Raw genomic sequence first — 17,261 nt, 5'->3', positions numbered from 1 at the left:
ACTAAAATAAATAAATAAAAAAAAAAAAAAAAGTTCGTATATAAATAGGTGCACAATGTAATTTCATTTTTGAGTTACAGTTCGTTGTTTTGTAAACTTTGTCTAACTCTGAATACACTTGATTTTTATTTATGAAGACATTTAAAATTTAAAATTGGTAGTTTACAAAACTCCAGTTAATAGTGTTTCAATGTGTCATACTTATATCGAAGCCGGAGGTGGTGACTTCGAGAAATTTCTCTGAAGGTAGATAAGCAACTATTAAAATATAAAATAAACTGTAACTCTAATATAAGGTCACATAAGGTACATGTTTATATAAACTCTTTTTCTTATTTTAGATCTACCCTTTTCCTGTACTTCCTACGTGCAACTAGATATTCTACATTAAATAGATGTAATAATACAAAAGAATTTAAGATAAATACTTGGATTCGACTAGCTTCAATCAATAATATCATCGTTTAGTAAATATATATATTACATCACGCGCGTGACGCATAACGCGGGAATACGAATTGGAAGGACAAAATTCAAAACACAGAATAAAATGTACATCGGTTGAAATTATGTTTTCAAACATTGTATGTATCATATAATGGATATAGTTTAATACTATCAATATACGTTTTATGTGAAATAATATACAAGAATATTTCTTTTTTTCTTTGATAATAAATCAAAAAATTGAAAAATTTCATTCTTGAAATTATTATTTCAAATCATTTTATCGTATACTTTTTATCATAGAATTAAATAAATTCTATATATTATAAATAAGTGTCCTACATGTATAATCACTTTACTCAATTATTTCTTTTTCCGAATCTTTCTCTAAATTTTTCACAGCTTTTTCTAACAAAAACAAATATTCATCATTCGCATTGGGAATTAATGTACGTACTACAGTTGCCAATTTATAAAGATATTCTCTGTTAGATCCACTAGGACCATGTGCTGTAAATATGTATTTTGCTATTGTCTCTATATCTTCAACACCTGCATAATTAGGATTATCTTTGCTTCCTATGTAAATTGTTAGATAAAATGGATCCTTTTCTGTAACCGGTACCACCATTGTATTATTTATATTTACAATGCTATCTAAGGAAGTACAAGAAGGTTTCTTATCAATGTCGTTAAGACTAGCATAAGGATGAAAGAGGACGATATTCCTTTCGTAGCCACCTTTTTCTCTGAAGTCTAAATGTGCAACGACGTTATTTACATTTTCAATAGATATTTTATAAGCAAGACCCCATACTTCGTCGTTTGGATTCTCAGATGGAAGCAATGTAACAACACGACCAGGCTAAAATTTTAGGCATAAAAACAACTCAAACTTTAAAGTACAGATTAAGAGCAATAGAAAGATATAAGAATTTTTTACAAAAGCAATTATATTTTCATTTTTTAACGCACCTTATCGGGTGTTCCTCTGTGATCTGTACTTTTTTGATAAAATCGTCTCACATACCCCTTAATATAACCAATGATTCTTTTTTCATAAGGAAAATCAACTTTCCATATAAGAGATCCATAACCAAATACCCACATGTTTTGTTTGTTGAAAAGAACCCTTATATATTTGGATCTAGATTTTCTATTTAATTATTCCACTCTATTTTCTTAGAAAGTCTATTAAAAAGAATAAATTATTCAATTTTTGATCTAACCTATTTGACTTCATATGTCAAAAATGTATGATGTATAGATAAAGAGTTTTATATATATGTATATACGCACGAGCAAGAAAACGCAAACTTTTATTATGATCATTGGATACGTATTCAAACTTGATAATCGTGCAAATAAAAGACCATGTCTGTACCTACATAAATGCTCTCCCCACCGCCACATTTTTTCATCATTACTACAGACGCGTACATATGTGTACATAAATTTTTATTTCGTCGACAATGCTCGCGCGCAACAACAATTACGCATTCTTAAATATATATATATATATATATCAGAAAATATATATATATATATAAAAATATATATATATATAGTCAGAAAATTGACTTTACGATATTGTCACATTTTTGCGCGTATAAATGAACTATTTCATATTAAAAATTACGTATTATATAAAGAGTGAATAAAAGAGGAAACGTTTAAGATAAAAGGTAATAATAATACGATGCAATTATGATTAGGATCTATCATTATACGTATTCGGTCGAAAATCATAATTATTTTGAAGAATAATAATTAAATATAAGAGATAAAATAAAATGAGATAATATTTATTATTATATTGAATAATATCTTATGTATATTTATATATATATATATATATATATATACATATTTATTGTAATGTGTATTATCTGGAAAGAAGAAAAAAAAAAAGGAAAAAAAAATTAGAAAGATAATTAACAAGAGGTCGCTCGAAGCTTCAGGACTCTATTCACAGTAATTACAGAGTTATGGTTTATCGCATTTACGTCGATGGAGTCGATCGATCTAACGTCTTTTATAAATTGATCGTAAATGTTTTCTTTTTTTCTTTTTTTCATTCGGTTATACAATCCATTCTTTTCTCTCTCTTTCTCTCTCTTTCCCTCTTTCTCTCTCTCTCTCTCTCTCTCTCTCTATCGTAGAAGCGGCGTGAATCGTCATATGATTTCTGAAATAAAATCAAGTGCACATCGTGTTTCGAAGATGGCTGCGGTACAATGTGAGTCGAAAGATGATGATTCCGAATCGGACTTGTCGAAGTCACCGGTATTCTCTAGCAAAACCGTTGAAGCGATAGAAGAGCATGACAACACCGGACTACCTTTACAATCTTCCTGGACATTTTGGTTGGACAAGTGAGAGGACAATAATTAACTTCCGTTCTTTAAAATATGCATGTATCATTTGTGTGTGTAGCATTTATGGATACGATATTTATTAATCTAAATGTTTCTCCTGATAATTATATTGTTTATTCGTTTTATCTATCGATTGATAATAAAAAAAAAAAAAAAAAAAAAAAAAAAAAAAAAAAAAGAAGAAAAGAAAAAACGTCAAAACAACATATACAAATATAATTTTCACCTACTATTCTTGATGAAAAATTCTATCAATCTTTACATATCATAATTGTGACAATGTTTTATACAAAATCAATATATTTGTCAAATGTTAAATGATCTTATGGATTTTTAATAATTTATTAAAATACAATATGTTTTTCAAAATCATATAAGATCATGTATATCGTTTATTTTTTCATACTTGTAATAGATAATTAAAAAAAAGTGATACTTTGAAAATAATATTTATGTCCCAATGCAATCAATTAATTATCTTTTAAATATTTCAACTTATTTTTTACATTTATTTAATACATCTTCTTTATTATTTACATAATTTAAAAGATCATGTTATTGAACAATATTTGGCTCGAAACATTGATTGATATCGCAATAACATGAAAAAAAAAGTGCAAAAGAAGTTTAAAAAAAAAAAATTGATGAAATTAACAGAGCTATTTCTGGTACAACTGCCGAAGAATATAAAGCCAATTTAAAGAAGATTTATACTGTGAATACTGTACAAAGCTTTTGGGCAGTCTTCAATAACATACCAAATGCTGCTGAGATACAGGTATTGTTTTTTTTTTTTGAACAGGTAAACAAGTTGATTTAGATTGTTATCATAGATCAAAATAATGTAATATGAAAGGTCATTTTTTTTTCTTTTTTTTTTTTTATAAATATCATTACAAATTTTATAAGAAATAATATTTTTGATTTTATTTTGATAAAAAAGCATTAGGTAATATCGTATTCACAGGTTAGATATAGTTACCATCTGATGAGAGATGGTAGATATCCTATATGGGAAGAACCAATCAATCAAAAAGGCGGAACATGGAGATTAAAATGTCATAAGTTTGACACTGTAAGAGATGAAACTCTTCATGGTGTATTTAACTCTTTTATTTTACCAATAATTTTTCAATATTTTCTAGGCAAAAATTTGGCAAGAAATAGTACTTGCTGCAATTGGAGAGCAATTTGCTGAATGCATGGCCGAAGGCGATGAAGTCTGTGGTGTAACTGTCTCTATAAGAGATAGAGAAGATTTGATACAAGTATTTCTATTTTCTTTTCTAATTATACATTAACATATTGGGATATATTTATTTCTTATTGTAAATCATAATATTATAATGTTATTTTCTTTCAGATTTGGAATGTGAATGCTGCCTTGGCACCTAAAGCTACGATTCTACAAAGGGTTCATGTCCTTCTACCAGAAGTAAACTTTCTTACTGAATTTTATAAAGGTAATTTTTTGGAATACAAACATCTGCTTTTTTTTTTTTTTATTATTAAAATAAATATTAATTTTATTAAAAAAACGAATATATAAATATTTCAGCTCATCAATCTCATCATGCGTATGGCCGATGTTAATGGTAAAAAGAAAGAAGAAAAGGAACTATTTGATTAAATATATAATTTTACTTGAAAGAAATATAATGCTAATAATAATAATATTAATAATAATAATAATAATGTAATATGAAATATAATTAGATAAAATTCTATCAAAGTCTTCCATAACTATAAAAGCCAAAACAAAATTACTGAATCTTTTTAACTTTAATATTCATGAATGATATATGCATAAGTAATTTTTAAACGTTGCTTATACACCACATATTGTGTATGTTAAAATTAAATCTAAATGTTATATTCGCTTATTGCACCAGACAATATCAAATATATTTTTATATATCTGCAATTTATCTCATTATGTGTATATATTTATGTTATTTGAGAATAATGATTTATGCGGCTCTGTTCTAATGTATAAAGAGGGTACTATTGTCACGAGCTGAACATGAACTATAAATAATTTTTTATTTGACTAATAGAAATTTTTTATATATAGATCCATAAAAAAAGGAATATTTTTATAAACATAAATATTGCTTTTATCCTAAGTTTAATTTTAACGTTATCTTAACAAAATTTCGTTACGTACGAACGTTTCGTTACATTACGAATGTTAATCAATTAATGTGATATTGATAGTCAAAAATGTTATTTCCATTGACGTCAACAACAAAATGTTTCAGAATGAAAACACATTTATATAGGAATTTCGAGATCATTAAATTACATCTAAATCGTTTTTAATGTATTCGTCACGCATTCTTTCGAGATTGATGTCATCGAAGTTTCTTCTACTTTCAAAAAAAAGAAAAAAAAAAAAAAATAAAAAAGAAACGATCGTAACACACGCACATCTCTAATCTTTAATACAATCTACAAATTTATTTATACGTTTTTCTTTATAGAGATTAATGACCTATTAAAAATAATTTTTATCTAATGACTATTTGTAGATCAAATATAAGAAAGAAAGTCATTTTATTAGGGGTTTTCCCTACTACTATAAAATAAAAAAAGAAATAAAAAAGATGAATTCCGTTACACGTTCTCTCTCACTCTCTCTCTCTCTCTCTATCTATCTATCTCTCTATCTATCTATCTCTCTCTTATTATTATTCAATTTATTATTCGGACCAAAACGAGCATGCAGATTTCGATAAATATCCCAAAAGGTATGGATGAGGAAAGTCTGATAGCGGTCGGTTTGGCGCCAGTAGTGAAATTAGCATGTGTTTTATTTATGACACCATTAAAGATTTACTAAGCCTTTAGGTATGTATATGGAAACCGATGACAGATATACCTACAGGATTCATGAACCAACATTAAAATTTGTTCGCATATTGATGATCTCAAATAATATTGATTTATTATTTTCTCGCTGTTAAACGATACAAAAATTATTCTTATGTGTGATAATTATTTATATTTATATTTCTTTCTCATCGAATGAAAAAAAAAATGTGATGTTAAGTAATATACACGATCGGTATTAATATAATAAGTTTTCGAAAAATATATTATCTTATTGTTTGTACAATATGAAAATCTGATAAATTATTAAAGTATTAATGATATGCATACACAAATATATATATATATATATTTAACTATAGATTATTTTGAATGGAAATCGTGTAACAAAAAATATTGTTTCTCTTTTATTTTTCTTATTTATTATTCTAGCGTTATTGAGTCATCCTTGAAATAAGAAAATCCCCAAAAATTTATGAAAGAAATCTACGTGATATCTACACACACACACAGATACATACATTTATGTATATATATTACACATATATGTAGTTCTGTGGTAACGTCATCGAACAGTGACCTGAGGCATTATAAAAATATGATGCTCTCACGGAAGCGTCTCCGGTATTTCAAGGTATGGGAGAAGCCAACATTTTTTGACGTCTGGTATGTTCGACGAAGTCTGCTTTTTCCCCGAACGACAGATAACTGATTAACATACACGCGTCGAAATATTGCAGGTTAAAGTCGTTATCAATTTTAATTTCTATCCATTGCGTATCCGCAAATGTATCATCAAAAGGATTCCGTTTTCTTTCTCGTCTTCTTTTTTTCTTTTTTTAATGACTTATAAATGTCGAAAAAAAAAATAATCAAATCGAAATTACGAATGAGTAAGGTACATGAATATACTTAACATACATACATACATACATACATACATACATACATACATACATACATATGTGCATAAATGTAAATGAAAATGAAATTAAGAATTGTTTACGTTAATTGTTCGTTGTATACAATGAACGACGTGAATATAAAACAACTTTCTTTTACGTACAATATGTGTGTTCACAAAGTATAAGATATATATATATATATAAGAAAATATGTAAATATATTACTTTGTATTAACCGGAATCGGATATATATATATACATATATAACCATTGAGGAAGTGATGACGATAGCAGCGCCAACTGTCGTCTAATGAAAGGAAGCGTTAGCAGCGCCACTGTTGTGTAGTGGGAGGAAGTGAGAGCACCGCGAAACAACACTTGTGGTAGAACATAAAATGAAATGTTTTGAACGATTCGAACGTAGTTCTGTGTCTATTAGCTGATGAGAACGTATGTTACGTGCCGATTAAAAATTAGCTCTCTCTCTCTTTTTCTCGTTTTAATACAAATTACATCTAACGAAAATACAAGTGGAGTTGTGCCTTAAAAAAAAAATATATATATATATATATATATATATATATAGATAATTAATTTCGTGGTACTTCACTTACGACGTTTTTCAAGAATTTCGAAAGATATATACACATATTAATCCTTAAGCGAGGTGTATATATATATATATATATACACACACGCATTCGTATATATCATATTATATTATTAAAAAAAAAGAAAACGAGATGAGGAGTCTAATCTTTACCACCATTTTTCTCATTTCTTTTGTGACAATGCGAGTCATTGGATCAGCTATACCTATGTGGGAATTTCTTTCGAGAGAGGAAAAAGTAAGTAAGATAATGTTTGAAATATATGAACGTGTTTAATCCGGATTATCAAGTATATATATATGTTTTATGATTTATTACACTGAATAAAACAAATAACTTTTTGTGAGATAAGAAGGTATGATTTTGTAAATATTCGAATGAATTTATTTAAATTATCTTATGCTTTCACTGAACGTGATCGAGAATATTTTTTTCTTGTTTCATTCTCGATAAATGTAATTTTTTATAAATAATTATTGAAATATTTATATATATATATATATTATATATATATATATATTATATATATATATATATTATATATATATATATATATTATAAATATATATATGTATATATTTTTTTGTATTATATCGACAAAAGTATGCGATGTGTGCTACGTGATTAACGTTTTCCAGTCGAAGTTCAAGATCATACACTCGACCTAGTACTAAATATCTTTCTATTATACACACACACATACATAAACACAAATCCTTGTATAATCAACATCAATCTTAATGTCGACCTTCCTTGTATTTTCTTTAGATTTGAAGGTCTAATTTTTCATTGACCATTCATATAAATACCACATATATATATATACATATATATATATATATATATATATATATATATACACTATAATTATATATAACTATAATATATTACAATATATATGTATATGTATATACTATAATTTTCAATAGATTTTATATTAGGTAAATGTAAAAGAACAATAAGTTATATACCTGCATTATCATTGTCTTTCCGCGCTAATTATTTTCTATTCGATTCGATTGTCGCGCTCATCCCCGCTTTCTCCCAATTTCCGGAATTATCGAAGAGACAAATTAAATTCCCTAATGTGTGATATAAGACGCTGCTGGAAATATAAAAAAACACGTTCGATAATCACATTCCTTTTCGTTTCTCGTTCCCCTCTCCCTCCTGCAAATTAAAAATTTGTCTTTTGTTTTTTAAATATTTGATAATTAATTTTTCATATTAATTACAGATAAACCGTTTGTACAGAATGTTTAGTCAACAAGCGACACAATTTTGTGCTGATTCATCGAGACCGGATTGTAATAAGAATTTCTTAATTACCGGTTTACGAAATCTTGTTAATATGGACGATAATGTTCTCGATAGATTGGATCCATATCAACGTGGTGCTAGAGAAATAAGTAAGCATATATATAATTTATATATATATATAATTTTGTATAATTATATGTATATATATATATATATATATAATTTTTAATTTATCATCTTAATTGTACTGATTTAAGTTTATTGATTCACAGTTTGGCGAACTTTAATAGGAACAAATAAATTCTCGTCCAGGACTAATAAAGATGATATCAAAGGAAATTATTTTCCTACAAATGGACTTACGATAGGTATGAGAAAAGAAAAGAATTAAAACAAAAAAAAAAAAAAAAGAATTTGCAATATACGATCATTGAATTTTTTTTCTTAATACATTCGTAACCATATTCGAGAGATTTATTGGATGCTGTTTGTGAATTAAACGGGGTCACTTTTCTCGAAAGTAGAAAAGAGAACTCTCATCGAACGTACAACGTAGCTTTCACATTTTCTCTGTGCTCCATATCCTTCTAGAAACCCATAGCCCCGCAAGGGGAGGAGGAGGAGAAGGAGGAGTTGGAGGAGTTACTGTTAATTTATATTGTCAAACGAATATTATATTCTGACGTGACAATTGCTTTGTATCTCATGATCATCTTCGTTCTGTTTTTTTTCTTCTCTTTGATAGAAAAAATCATTACGAATAAAAAGATTATAGACCGGGTCAAAAGTTCCTAAGCTAGTAGTTTTAAAGTTTTATCTGAAGGGAAAAAAAAAAAAAAAAAAAAAAATCAAGAAAGAAATTATTGATCTCTTTCGTGTAATTTACTCGCCACTATTTTGCTTATGCCATTCATTATCGCATTCGAATAATCTCATTGATAATGCGACGAGAAAATTTTATCTTTTCGCTATTTGAATTTATTTTTTCTTCACATAAACGTTCACAGGCATGATCATACAAAATTGTTGATAATAATAAACAAAAAGTAATTATATAATAGAAAAAAAATTCAAGAATTAATTCTAAATAGTTTCGAAAGAGTAATTGATTTAAAAAAAATTATCTATATGAACTTTTGATCCTTATTATTCTACATTGATATATTTTCCTATTCTAATGAAAAATTTTTAAGTATAAAAAAAGAAAGATTGCTTGCGTATGTGTGTGTGTGTGTGTGTGTGTGTGTGTGTGTGTGTGTGTGTGTGTGTATGCATACGTGTGAAAAATATTAAAGTCATTCTATATCTAATTTGTTCAATATATTTACAGGAAATGATGATAGCGAGACGAATAGTATTACAGAGGAAAGCGTGTCAACGAATGATTACATTCATGTTGGTCCATATTTGATCGGACCAATGGTAACACGTGTTTATCCGGATGGACGTCCAGTTCCAGATGATAGAATGAGACTTCGGCCTAGAGACGATGATATCGATGAATTTAAATACACCATGCCATTATTAACATCTATAAGTGATATCGAGGGAAATTTTGATAGATCATCTTACAGAAATAAACGTTTCAATAATGATAGAAAAGATATGCCATTGATAAGTGAACTAGGCCGAAGGAAGGAAACGACTAACGAAGGACATCGTGAAGGTTCACCGAGATACATAACACTTAGGCGAATATCGATCGAAGATCATGACGTAGATTATCATTGAACGAGTATCCACAAGGTTTTCTTTTGAAAGTACTAAACAAAAAACAAATACAACTCGCATTTCTTTTTCTATGTGCGAGGAGAGATCGCTTCGTTCGCGTTAGAGAAAGAAAAAGAAAGGGAAAGAGAGAGAGAAAGAGAGAAAGGAAGAGTGAGAGAGAGAGAGAGAGAGAGAGAGAGAGAGAGAGAGAGAGAGAGAGAGAGAGAGAACGCGAAGACTGATTGATCGATTATAGAATTTTTAGAAATTATGATGTATCTGTATGAATGAATATGAAAAGGAAGGAAAGATCATGAATAATGAAAAAAATCAAAGTGGTAGTTGATACATTGTTAAAATGACCATTAAGTCCCACCGTTTATCAATGAATTTTATTTAACTTTTCTGATTGTTCATTTTGATTTTTCTTTTTCTTTATTACTTAACAATATATTTTGATTATTACATTACAAATATAATGTACACAACGCAACGTATTGACTATAAAATATTGATTAAATAAATAGACATATTCGATGATGATAATTAAAATCATCGAAATTTATTCAATCTACCATATGTATATGTATATATATAAATATATATATATATGTACTGCATGATGAAATGACGATCATCATGAAAAATTTTATACGAGTGTGTACATAGAAACGTTCTATTTATACGTATATATTTATAATATGTAAATAGAAAATATGTAAGAATAATATGTAAATAGAAGGTATATTAATACTTGTGTTTTCTTTTTTTTTTTTTTTTTTTTTTATTTATTTTATTTTTAATTATCACATAATTTTAATTGCATAGACAATTTTGTTTAGTTCACCTTTATAATGAAATCTTGTCCAGCAAAATTGATCAAGAATTATGTTTGGACGTCGTTATTCATCATAAATGCTGCGTGATTTTTTTACGTGAAAAGAAGATTTTTTATAGCGAGCGCCCTTTGAACTTTACGGCAAAAAAAGAAAAATTCATATTCCTATCATCGATTTTTATATGAACATTTGAATAGTATATATTTTAGAAATATAACATGATTGCTACATCGTTTAATGCGTAAACCGATGCGTAGATCTTCTGATTTATTACAAATGCAACAAAATGCATTTCGCAATGTTCACACGGAGGAATTATATTAACTCATTCAAACAATTTAAAGAGCTTCCGATGATGATCCTATGGTAAAAATAAGAAAATATATATTTCTATGTTTATAAAAAAATATTGTTATAAGAAAAATATTTTTTCTAAAATTTAACAGTATTTTCTTTTATATTGTATATATTAAAAATATTAAAATATTATAAAAAACGTTTAGTATAATAGCAAGCATTTAGATACGTTATTTAGTATAAAGATATATATTAAAATAGTAGATTCAAAACAGGATGGATTGCGTTCGTAATTTTTTTTTTTTTTACTTTATTGATATAAACGAACATAATGAACTAATTTATTCTTCTTGTATATATATATATATATATTATTTTTACAAAAATCAAAACATGAACTCATTACCATATTATCTATGAAGTAAAATTCTGAACATTATTTCCTTGTGATTTCATTATTATCATTATATTATTATATATTTATTTAATTATATTATTATTATTATTACTAGTAATAATAATATATAATATTGAAATATTATATAAATTATGTACATCCTACATGATATATGATTATCTAAACAGTATAAATGTATACGGAGTAGAATAAATAAATATATAAATAATAATATATTCGTTTAAATATTAAAAAAATCGTAACGCGCGAGAAACTTAAAATAATTTTAATTTAAAATTCTAATACTTTAAATTTTTATTAAGGAGTTGTTAGAATTGCAAAATATAAACATAAATTGCATATTTCAATGTATTTTCAAAGTCCTTTCAATTTAATTCTGATTAAACATTAAATTTCTAACATTTTACATTGTTAATAATACTTCAAAGATTGTAGTTCATATTTTACCCGTACCTGTCGCTAAAGTCGCTTATGCTACGAGCGAAAAATCATAAACAGTTTTAAAGTTAAAGAGTTTGTTTCATATTAGTACCGCTAGGGGAATAGTTTGGACATATGAAATAGTGGTGCGTCTTCTTTTTCCAAATCTCATTGTTAATTCGTCAGTCATATTTGATTCATTTCAAATGATTCCAAGACTTAACCTATAAATAGTAGAAAAATTAATTAATTATAAACATTTTAAAAAGAAAGTGTATAATTTTATTATATCAATGGAAACGGTGCCGAAAGATTTACGTGGTCTAAGAGCATGTTTAGTATGCTCGTTGATTAAGGTATATATATATATATATTTTTATGAAATAATTTTCCGAACATAAAAACAAATTTATATTTTATTTATATGTAATATTTTTTTCTATTTAATTGTCGTAGACTTTCGATCAGTTCGAATTTGATGGCTGTGACAATTGCGATGAATTTCTACGTATGAAAAATAATAAAGACAATGTTTTTGATTGTACGAGTTCTAATTTCGATGGGTAAATCTTTTTTACTTTTTAACGTTTATAATATAAATAAAACTTTTGATTTGTGACATTCATAAAAATATTCCTTTTTGAATTATAAATTATTTCATAATTATTTCGTTTTTCTATTATTCAGCATGATTGCAGCAATGAGTCCAGAAGATAGTTGGGTATGCAAATGGCAAAGAATTAGTAAGTAATTGAATATTATCAAAAATAGATATTTTAAATTTTACATAAATATTTGAAAAGATTTGCATGTTTCATTTCTCGTATTAAACTTAATATGTTTTTTTTTTTTTTTTCAGATCGTTTTTGTAAAGGAGTTTATGCGATATCGGTATCGGGTCGCCTTCCAGCAGGTGTTATAAGAGAAATGAAAAGTAGAGGTATAGTTTATAGACCAAGAGATACAAGTCAAAGATAAATATATATTCCAATAATAAATATTTATTATATTTATAATTTTCCTACTGATTTCTATAACTATTTAACATGACCATAAATATATGTATATATATATATATATTTTATAAATGTAATTGTGATTAAAGAATACTTATATACAATACAGAATAGTATAATAGACAGAGTGTGCCTTTAACTCGATCTATTTGAAATATTTTTGTTATTTAGCTAATAATAAAATTAGATGTATCATACAAAAGATGTATGGTTGCATCATTTTTATTTTTCCAACTTGAATACTGTATTTTCTTCTGATTAAACTGTACAATGTAACTCGAAATATAACTTTATTTAAGTTAGTGTCAAATGTGATTATTAGTTGAACATATGTTTGTAAAGGAATAGAATGTGGGATATTGTATCGCAGGCAATTGATTGTTTACACAATTCAGCCATAAATTTGCACAGGTTACGTGATAATTATTTTCATTATAAATTACTTTGTCGCTGGTAATGACAGTTAAACAGAGCGCACAAGAAATGCATTCACCTTGATGCAAAGGCCAAGTTGGTAGTTCTGTTACGATCTACAATAATATGGAAAATACAGTTGGATTAATAAACGTAGTTAGATAATTATGTTATAAAAAATGTATAAAGGATAATAGAAAATTTGTTATATGAAATGTGTGTATATATGTATGTATATATATTTTCTTACTGGTATATTAGCATAAAAGGGTTCCATTTCTGCCCAAATTCTATCGATATCCATAAGAAGATCATCAAATCCGATAATATTTATATCCATTTCCTTATATGAAAAATTGACTCGTCTACAAACTGCTGCAACTTCAGCTAAATCTAATAAATACAAAGAAAAATTTTGTATTCTAAAGTATTACATTTTATATATTCACTTATAGGAGATTAATGAAATTACTTACTACAAAGAAAATTGTATCCTTGTGCGGAATTTAATACTTCATTTAATATAACTTCGGATGTTATATTAGTGAATATATTAGCTGCGATTTGTAATAATGATATACAACTTTCCATATATTGTTTCCACTCCCAATAAACTGTCTGTAAAGTATTATTTTTAGCATTTTTATATATGTATTTTATTTTTCTATTCATATTTTGATATTGTCATACCTGCTGTGTTATTTGTATTATTTGATCTTCTTCTGAATTTGTAGGTAAAAAGGATTTTAGATCTAAGCTAGGTACAGAACCTGATCTTGTTATTGTCCGATCAGATATTCCATTCATCAATTCTATACTATTAAGAGATATAGCATCTTCCATTTGAATAAGTTTACCTAAAGGCAATTTTATGTAATTAAATTTTTGTATAATTATTTATCGAAAATATTTTATATATATATATATTTTATACATTGCATTAATTATGTTAACTCTATTTTCCTTTTATTTATATTTTACAAATATAATAATGATAAAATTACTTTGGCAAGAATAGTCAAAATTATCCCACATTTTCATTTAGAAAAGACTTCAATAATAAAAACTGTATAATAAAATATTTAAATATATATTGTTATCATACCTGGTTCAATTTTAGGTTCAAATTTTTCATTAATTCTTTGTTCTTCAATATTGTCTCCAAATTTGACATTGTTCAAAGATTGAGATATATCTTGTATAATGTCAATACCTGCTGTATTATTATCATCAGTGTTATTAAAAGACTTTGTTTCAAAACTTGTTATTGTATCTCTGAAGTATTCAGGATTGGAATTATCCAAAATAGAATTAGCGTCAGTAATTGTTTGTTCGGCAGAAACAAATTCTCCAAATTCATCATTTGATGCAATATTGTCAACAGAGTTTGTTTTATTTGTTACAGATGTTTCATTTACTAATGCACGTAATGCACTGTATTTATCTTCAGTAGATTGTAAATTCATTAAATCTCGTTGATCAGATTTTACTTCTTTAATACCAGCCTGCAGAAAAAAATCATTGTTTTGAATGTTTTTGTATATTATCATATAATTTCTACATTTCTTATATATTTTACTAATTGTTAATATACATACCTTATCAGTAGATTCTAATTTACACATTATAGATTTATTACCAGATAATTGTATATTTTCTAATATATTAGCTTTCAGATCTCTTATAGTTTCACCATTGTCCTTTGATAAATCATTATTTCTTATAATAGTATCTTTTAATATTACAGTTTTCGATTGATTTTTTATCGCACATTTAGGAAATAATTCTGATAAACGTTCTAATGATAAATTTTGAGAGACAGGATTTAAAGATGATAAAGAAGTATGCGTTTGCATATGAAAGTTCATAGTTTTAGAATTTGTATTATTTCTTTTAGGTTTTTCAACTGGTTTCTTAACACCTAAGTTATGATTTGCAAGTCTACTTCCAATTGCAGAGCCTTGTCTCATATCCCAATTCGACATGCTAGGTGTATTATTGACAATAGGAGCACTTTGAAATTCAGAAAAATCATCATTATTATCTAACGTACATATATTACTTTTCATTTCTGAACGAATTTTAGTATATTTGGAATAATCTCGAGGGCATGGATTTGATGAATTAGAACTTATCATTAGAGTGGAACATGTCTCATTGTCTAAATATGGTGTCTTATCTAATACATTTGATACTGGTAAATTGGAATCAAATGTTAATTGGCCAGTTTTATTTATTTTTCCTTTAACTTCAGACGTATATTTTTCTTCAAAATTCATTGATTTATTATTAGATTCCTCCTTTTTATTAGCTTGATATTTTGATGAGGCATTAACATACATTGTAGATTGAACATTTAATACACATTCTATATTTAAATATGGAATTGGCGGAAATGGAAGTAAATGTAATATATCTAAGCTATTAAACGTATAAGATGCTTGTGCGGCAGCAACAAGAGCAAGTACGATATAAAGTTCTTGTTCTGTAAGTTGTCCGGCATATTTTTGATTAGCCAAATTCCATATATGACCTAGAACCTCCATTGAGAGTTGGCTCGTAAGTAATAATGGAAAAACTTTATTAGTGTCGACTAAAACTTCAGTCTGCAATCCATTAGATTTAATTCTATCTTCTCTTACTGCTTCCCATACAATTTTATATATCGGTGGTAAAGTAGCGGAATTAGCCCACAACCAAGTTGGTAGCTGATTTAATCTTTTATCCATGTGACTTTTATTCATCTTGTTATAGAAATTTTAACTTTGATAAATATTTTCATTAATCCAACTTGTCAATAAAACACAATCTTCTTTGTATAAACATTTCGTGTGTTAAAAATTATATTATTGTTTTATACATTTAATATAATAAATAAAAGATATAGCAACGCGTTAAATTCCATTAGATATTTCCAATAAAATATTATAGATTTTCATGAATATTTCGTTGAACTACATACATATATCACATTTCTTTACTCAACACAGATGGCTCGCCCTTTTTTAAGATCACTAAAGTAGTACACAAATTCAAGAATTATTATTCATTGTATTATATAAACAATAAATATCATATAAATAAAAAAAATATTTTGCAACCTTATCATATTTAATGCTTCTCAAAAACAAATTATTTTCTCTTTAAATTATATTAAAGAACTGTTGATATACATAACTATAAAGAAATACAAACTAGATGCGCGCATACTCGTACTGTACTTCCGAGTACAGCGCTTAAACGTTTTACTGACGTCATATTTTCAATTGAGAAAATAATTGTTATGTAGATTGACACGCGGTAATGAATGATGACGACAATGATAAATAATTCCATCTTTCATTAAATTAAATTTTATAATTATTAGAACTGATATGCGTGTTCAAATATTTGTTGTTAGATAAAAAATTATACCCAGGAGCGTAATAAATTATCGATCATTAGAAACAACATTAATTTTAATAGTTACGCAAATGTTTAATAAGATAATAATAAGTAAATTATTGTAAAAGTATATATTTTCAGAAAGATTTTTTTTATATCAAATGTTCCATATGAAATATATAAAAAGTACGTAAGGGCTTAAAGTAGAAAATTATCGTATGCGTATTCTTTTGTAATTATCATAATTGTAATTATAATAATTATAATAGCTATAATAATTATAATAATTATAATAATTATAATAATTATATTGCATATAATTACGAAAAA

At 26.4% G+C, this 17,261-nt stretch overlaps 6 protein-coding genes and 1 long non-coding RNA gene across 15 annotated transcripts in view; 4 read left to right on the top strand and 3 right to left on the bottom strand.

Annotated features, from left to right (window-relative positions):
* LOC124431191 overlaps window positions 1-700 on the top strand; it is a 1,775-nt gene extending 1,075 nt beyond the window's left edge. The window contains exons 1-2 of the long non-coding RNA XR_006943925.1: window positions 1-246; window positions 342-700. The exon at window positions 1-246 is cut by the window's left edge and continues 1,075 nt beyond it. This is a non-coding gene — a long non-coding RNA (uncharacterized LOC124431191). The remainder of the gene's footprint in view (window positions 247-341) is intronic.
* The window catches only part of LOC124431113 (cyclin G), a 7,885-nt gene extending 6,030 nt beyond the window's left edge, over window positions 1-1,855 (bottom strand). Inside the window, exon 1 of the mRNA XM_046978616.1 lies at window positions 1,836-1,855. The gene's annotated coding sequence lies outside the window, so the exon portion shown is untranslated. The remainder of the gene's footprint in view (window positions 1-1,835) is intronic.
* Window positions 547-1,957, bottom strand: LOC124431180 (putative glutathione-specific gamma-glutamylcyclotransferase 2). Of its 3 annotated transcripts, XM_046978770.1 has the most exons (4): window positions 1,747-1,898; window positions 1,423-1,638; window positions 1,189-1,312; window positions 547-1,104 (listed from the first exon to the last, which is right to left on the bottom strand). In XM_046978770.1, the coding sequence occupies exons 2-4, from the start codon at window positions 1,555-1,557 to the stop codon at window positions 803-805; spliced, it is 561 nt and encodes a 186-aa protein (XP_046834726.1). In that variant the 5' UTR covers window positions 1,558-1,638; window positions 1,747-1,898; the 3' UTR covers window positions 547-802. The 3 variants fall into 3 exon arrangements, with proteins under 3 accessions (XP_046834726.1, XP_046834715.1, XP_046834705.1); XM_046978759.1 differs by having other exon boundaries at window positions 547-1,312; window positions 1,832-1,957; XM_046978749.1 differs by having other exon boundaries at window positions 547-1,312; window positions 1,747-1,897.
* Window positions 1,958-2,003: 46 nt separating this feature from the next.
* On the top strand, window positions 2,004-4,879 carry LOC124431151 (eukaryotic translation initiation factor 4E type 3-like). Of its 4 annotated transcripts, none has more exons than XM_046978714.1 (7): window positions 2,004-2,132; window positions 2,671-2,822; window positions 3,483-3,603; window positions 3,793-3,900; window positions 3,971-4,093; window positions 4,189-4,288; window positions 4,384-4,879. In XM_046978714.1, the coding sequence occupies exons 2-7, from the start codon at window positions 2,671-2,673 to the stop codon at window positions 4,416-4,418; spliced, it is 639 nt and encodes a 212-aa protein (XP_046834670.1). In that variant the 5' UTR covers window positions 2,004-2,132; the 3' UTR covers window positions 4,419-4,879. The 4 variants fall into 4 exon arrangements, with proteins under 4 accessions (XP_046834670.1, XP_046834663.1, XP_046834654.1 ...); XM_046978707.1 differs by having other exon boundaries at window positions 2,032-2,132; window positions 2,610-2,822; XM_046978698.1 differs by lacking the exon at window positions 2,004-2,132 and adding an exon at window positions 2,379-2,495 and having other exon boundaries at window positions 2,610-2,822.
* A 1,215-nt stretch (window positions 4,880-6,094) lies between these two features.
* On the top strand, window positions 6,095-10,896 carry LOC124431137 (rhythmically expressed gene 5 protein). 4 transcript variants are annotated; one of them, XM_046978645.1, is made up of 4 exons: window positions 6,095-6,291; window positions 8,411-8,582; window positions 8,706-8,801; window positions 9,764-10,896. In XM_046978645.1, the coding sequence occupies exons 1-4, from the start codon at window positions 6,133-6,135 to the stop codon at window positions 10,162-10,164; spliced, it is 828 nt and encodes a 275-aa protein (XP_046834601.1). In that variant the 5' UTR covers window positions 6,095-6,132; the 3' UTR covers window positions 10,165-10,896. The 4 variants fall into 4 exon arrangements, with proteins under 4 accessions (XP_046834601.1, XP_046834630.1, XP_046834611.1 ...); XM_046978674.1 differs by having other exon boundaries at window positions 6,099-6,323; XM_046978655.1 differs by lacking the exon at window positions 6,095-6,291 and adding an exon at window positions 6,405-7,410.
* Window positions 10,897-12,193: 1,297 nt separating this feature from the next.
* LOC124427250 (transcription elongation factor SPT4) lies at window positions 12,194-13,115 on the top strand. Its single transcript, XM_046969896.1, has 4 exons — window positions 12,194-12,473; window positions 12,574-12,680; window positions 12,805-12,860; window positions 12,977-13,115. The coding sequence occupies exons 1-4, from the start codon at window positions 12,411-12,413 to the stop codon at window positions 13,093-13,095; spliced, it is 345 nt and encodes a 114-aa protein (XP_046825852.1). The 5' UTR covers window positions 12,194-12,410; the 3' UTR covers window positions 13,096-13,115.
* Window positions 13,116-13,339: 224 nt separating this feature from the next.
* LOC124427243 lies at window positions 13,340-16,777 on the bottom strand. The gene is made up of 7 exons (XM_046969883.1): window positions 16,649-16,777; window positions 15,146-16,561; window positions 14,653-15,052; window positions 14,238-14,404; window positions 14,024-14,165; window positions 13,798-13,940; window positions 13,340-13,663 (listed from the first exon to the last, which is right to left on the bottom strand). The coding sequence occupies exons 2-7, from the start codon at window positions 16,289-16,291 to the stop codon at window positions 13,439-13,441; spliced, it is 2,223 nt and encodes a 740-aa protein (XP_046825839.1). The 5' UTR covers window positions 16,292-16,561; window positions 16,649-16,777; the 3' UTR covers window positions 13,340-13,438.
* Window positions 16,778-17,261: the final 484 nt, after the last annotated feature.

The sequence above is a fragment of the Vespa crabro genome, chromosome 1, assembly GCF_910589235.1.
Source record: "Vespa crabro chromosome 1, iyVesCrab1.2, whole genome shotgun sequence".
Classification (NCBI taxonomy): Eukaryota; Metazoa; Arthropoda; class Insecta; order Hymenoptera; family Vespidae; genus Vespa; species Vespa crabro.
Note: the sequence above shows the minus strand (reverse complement) of the source record. Positions and strands in the feature narration are given on the sequence as shown.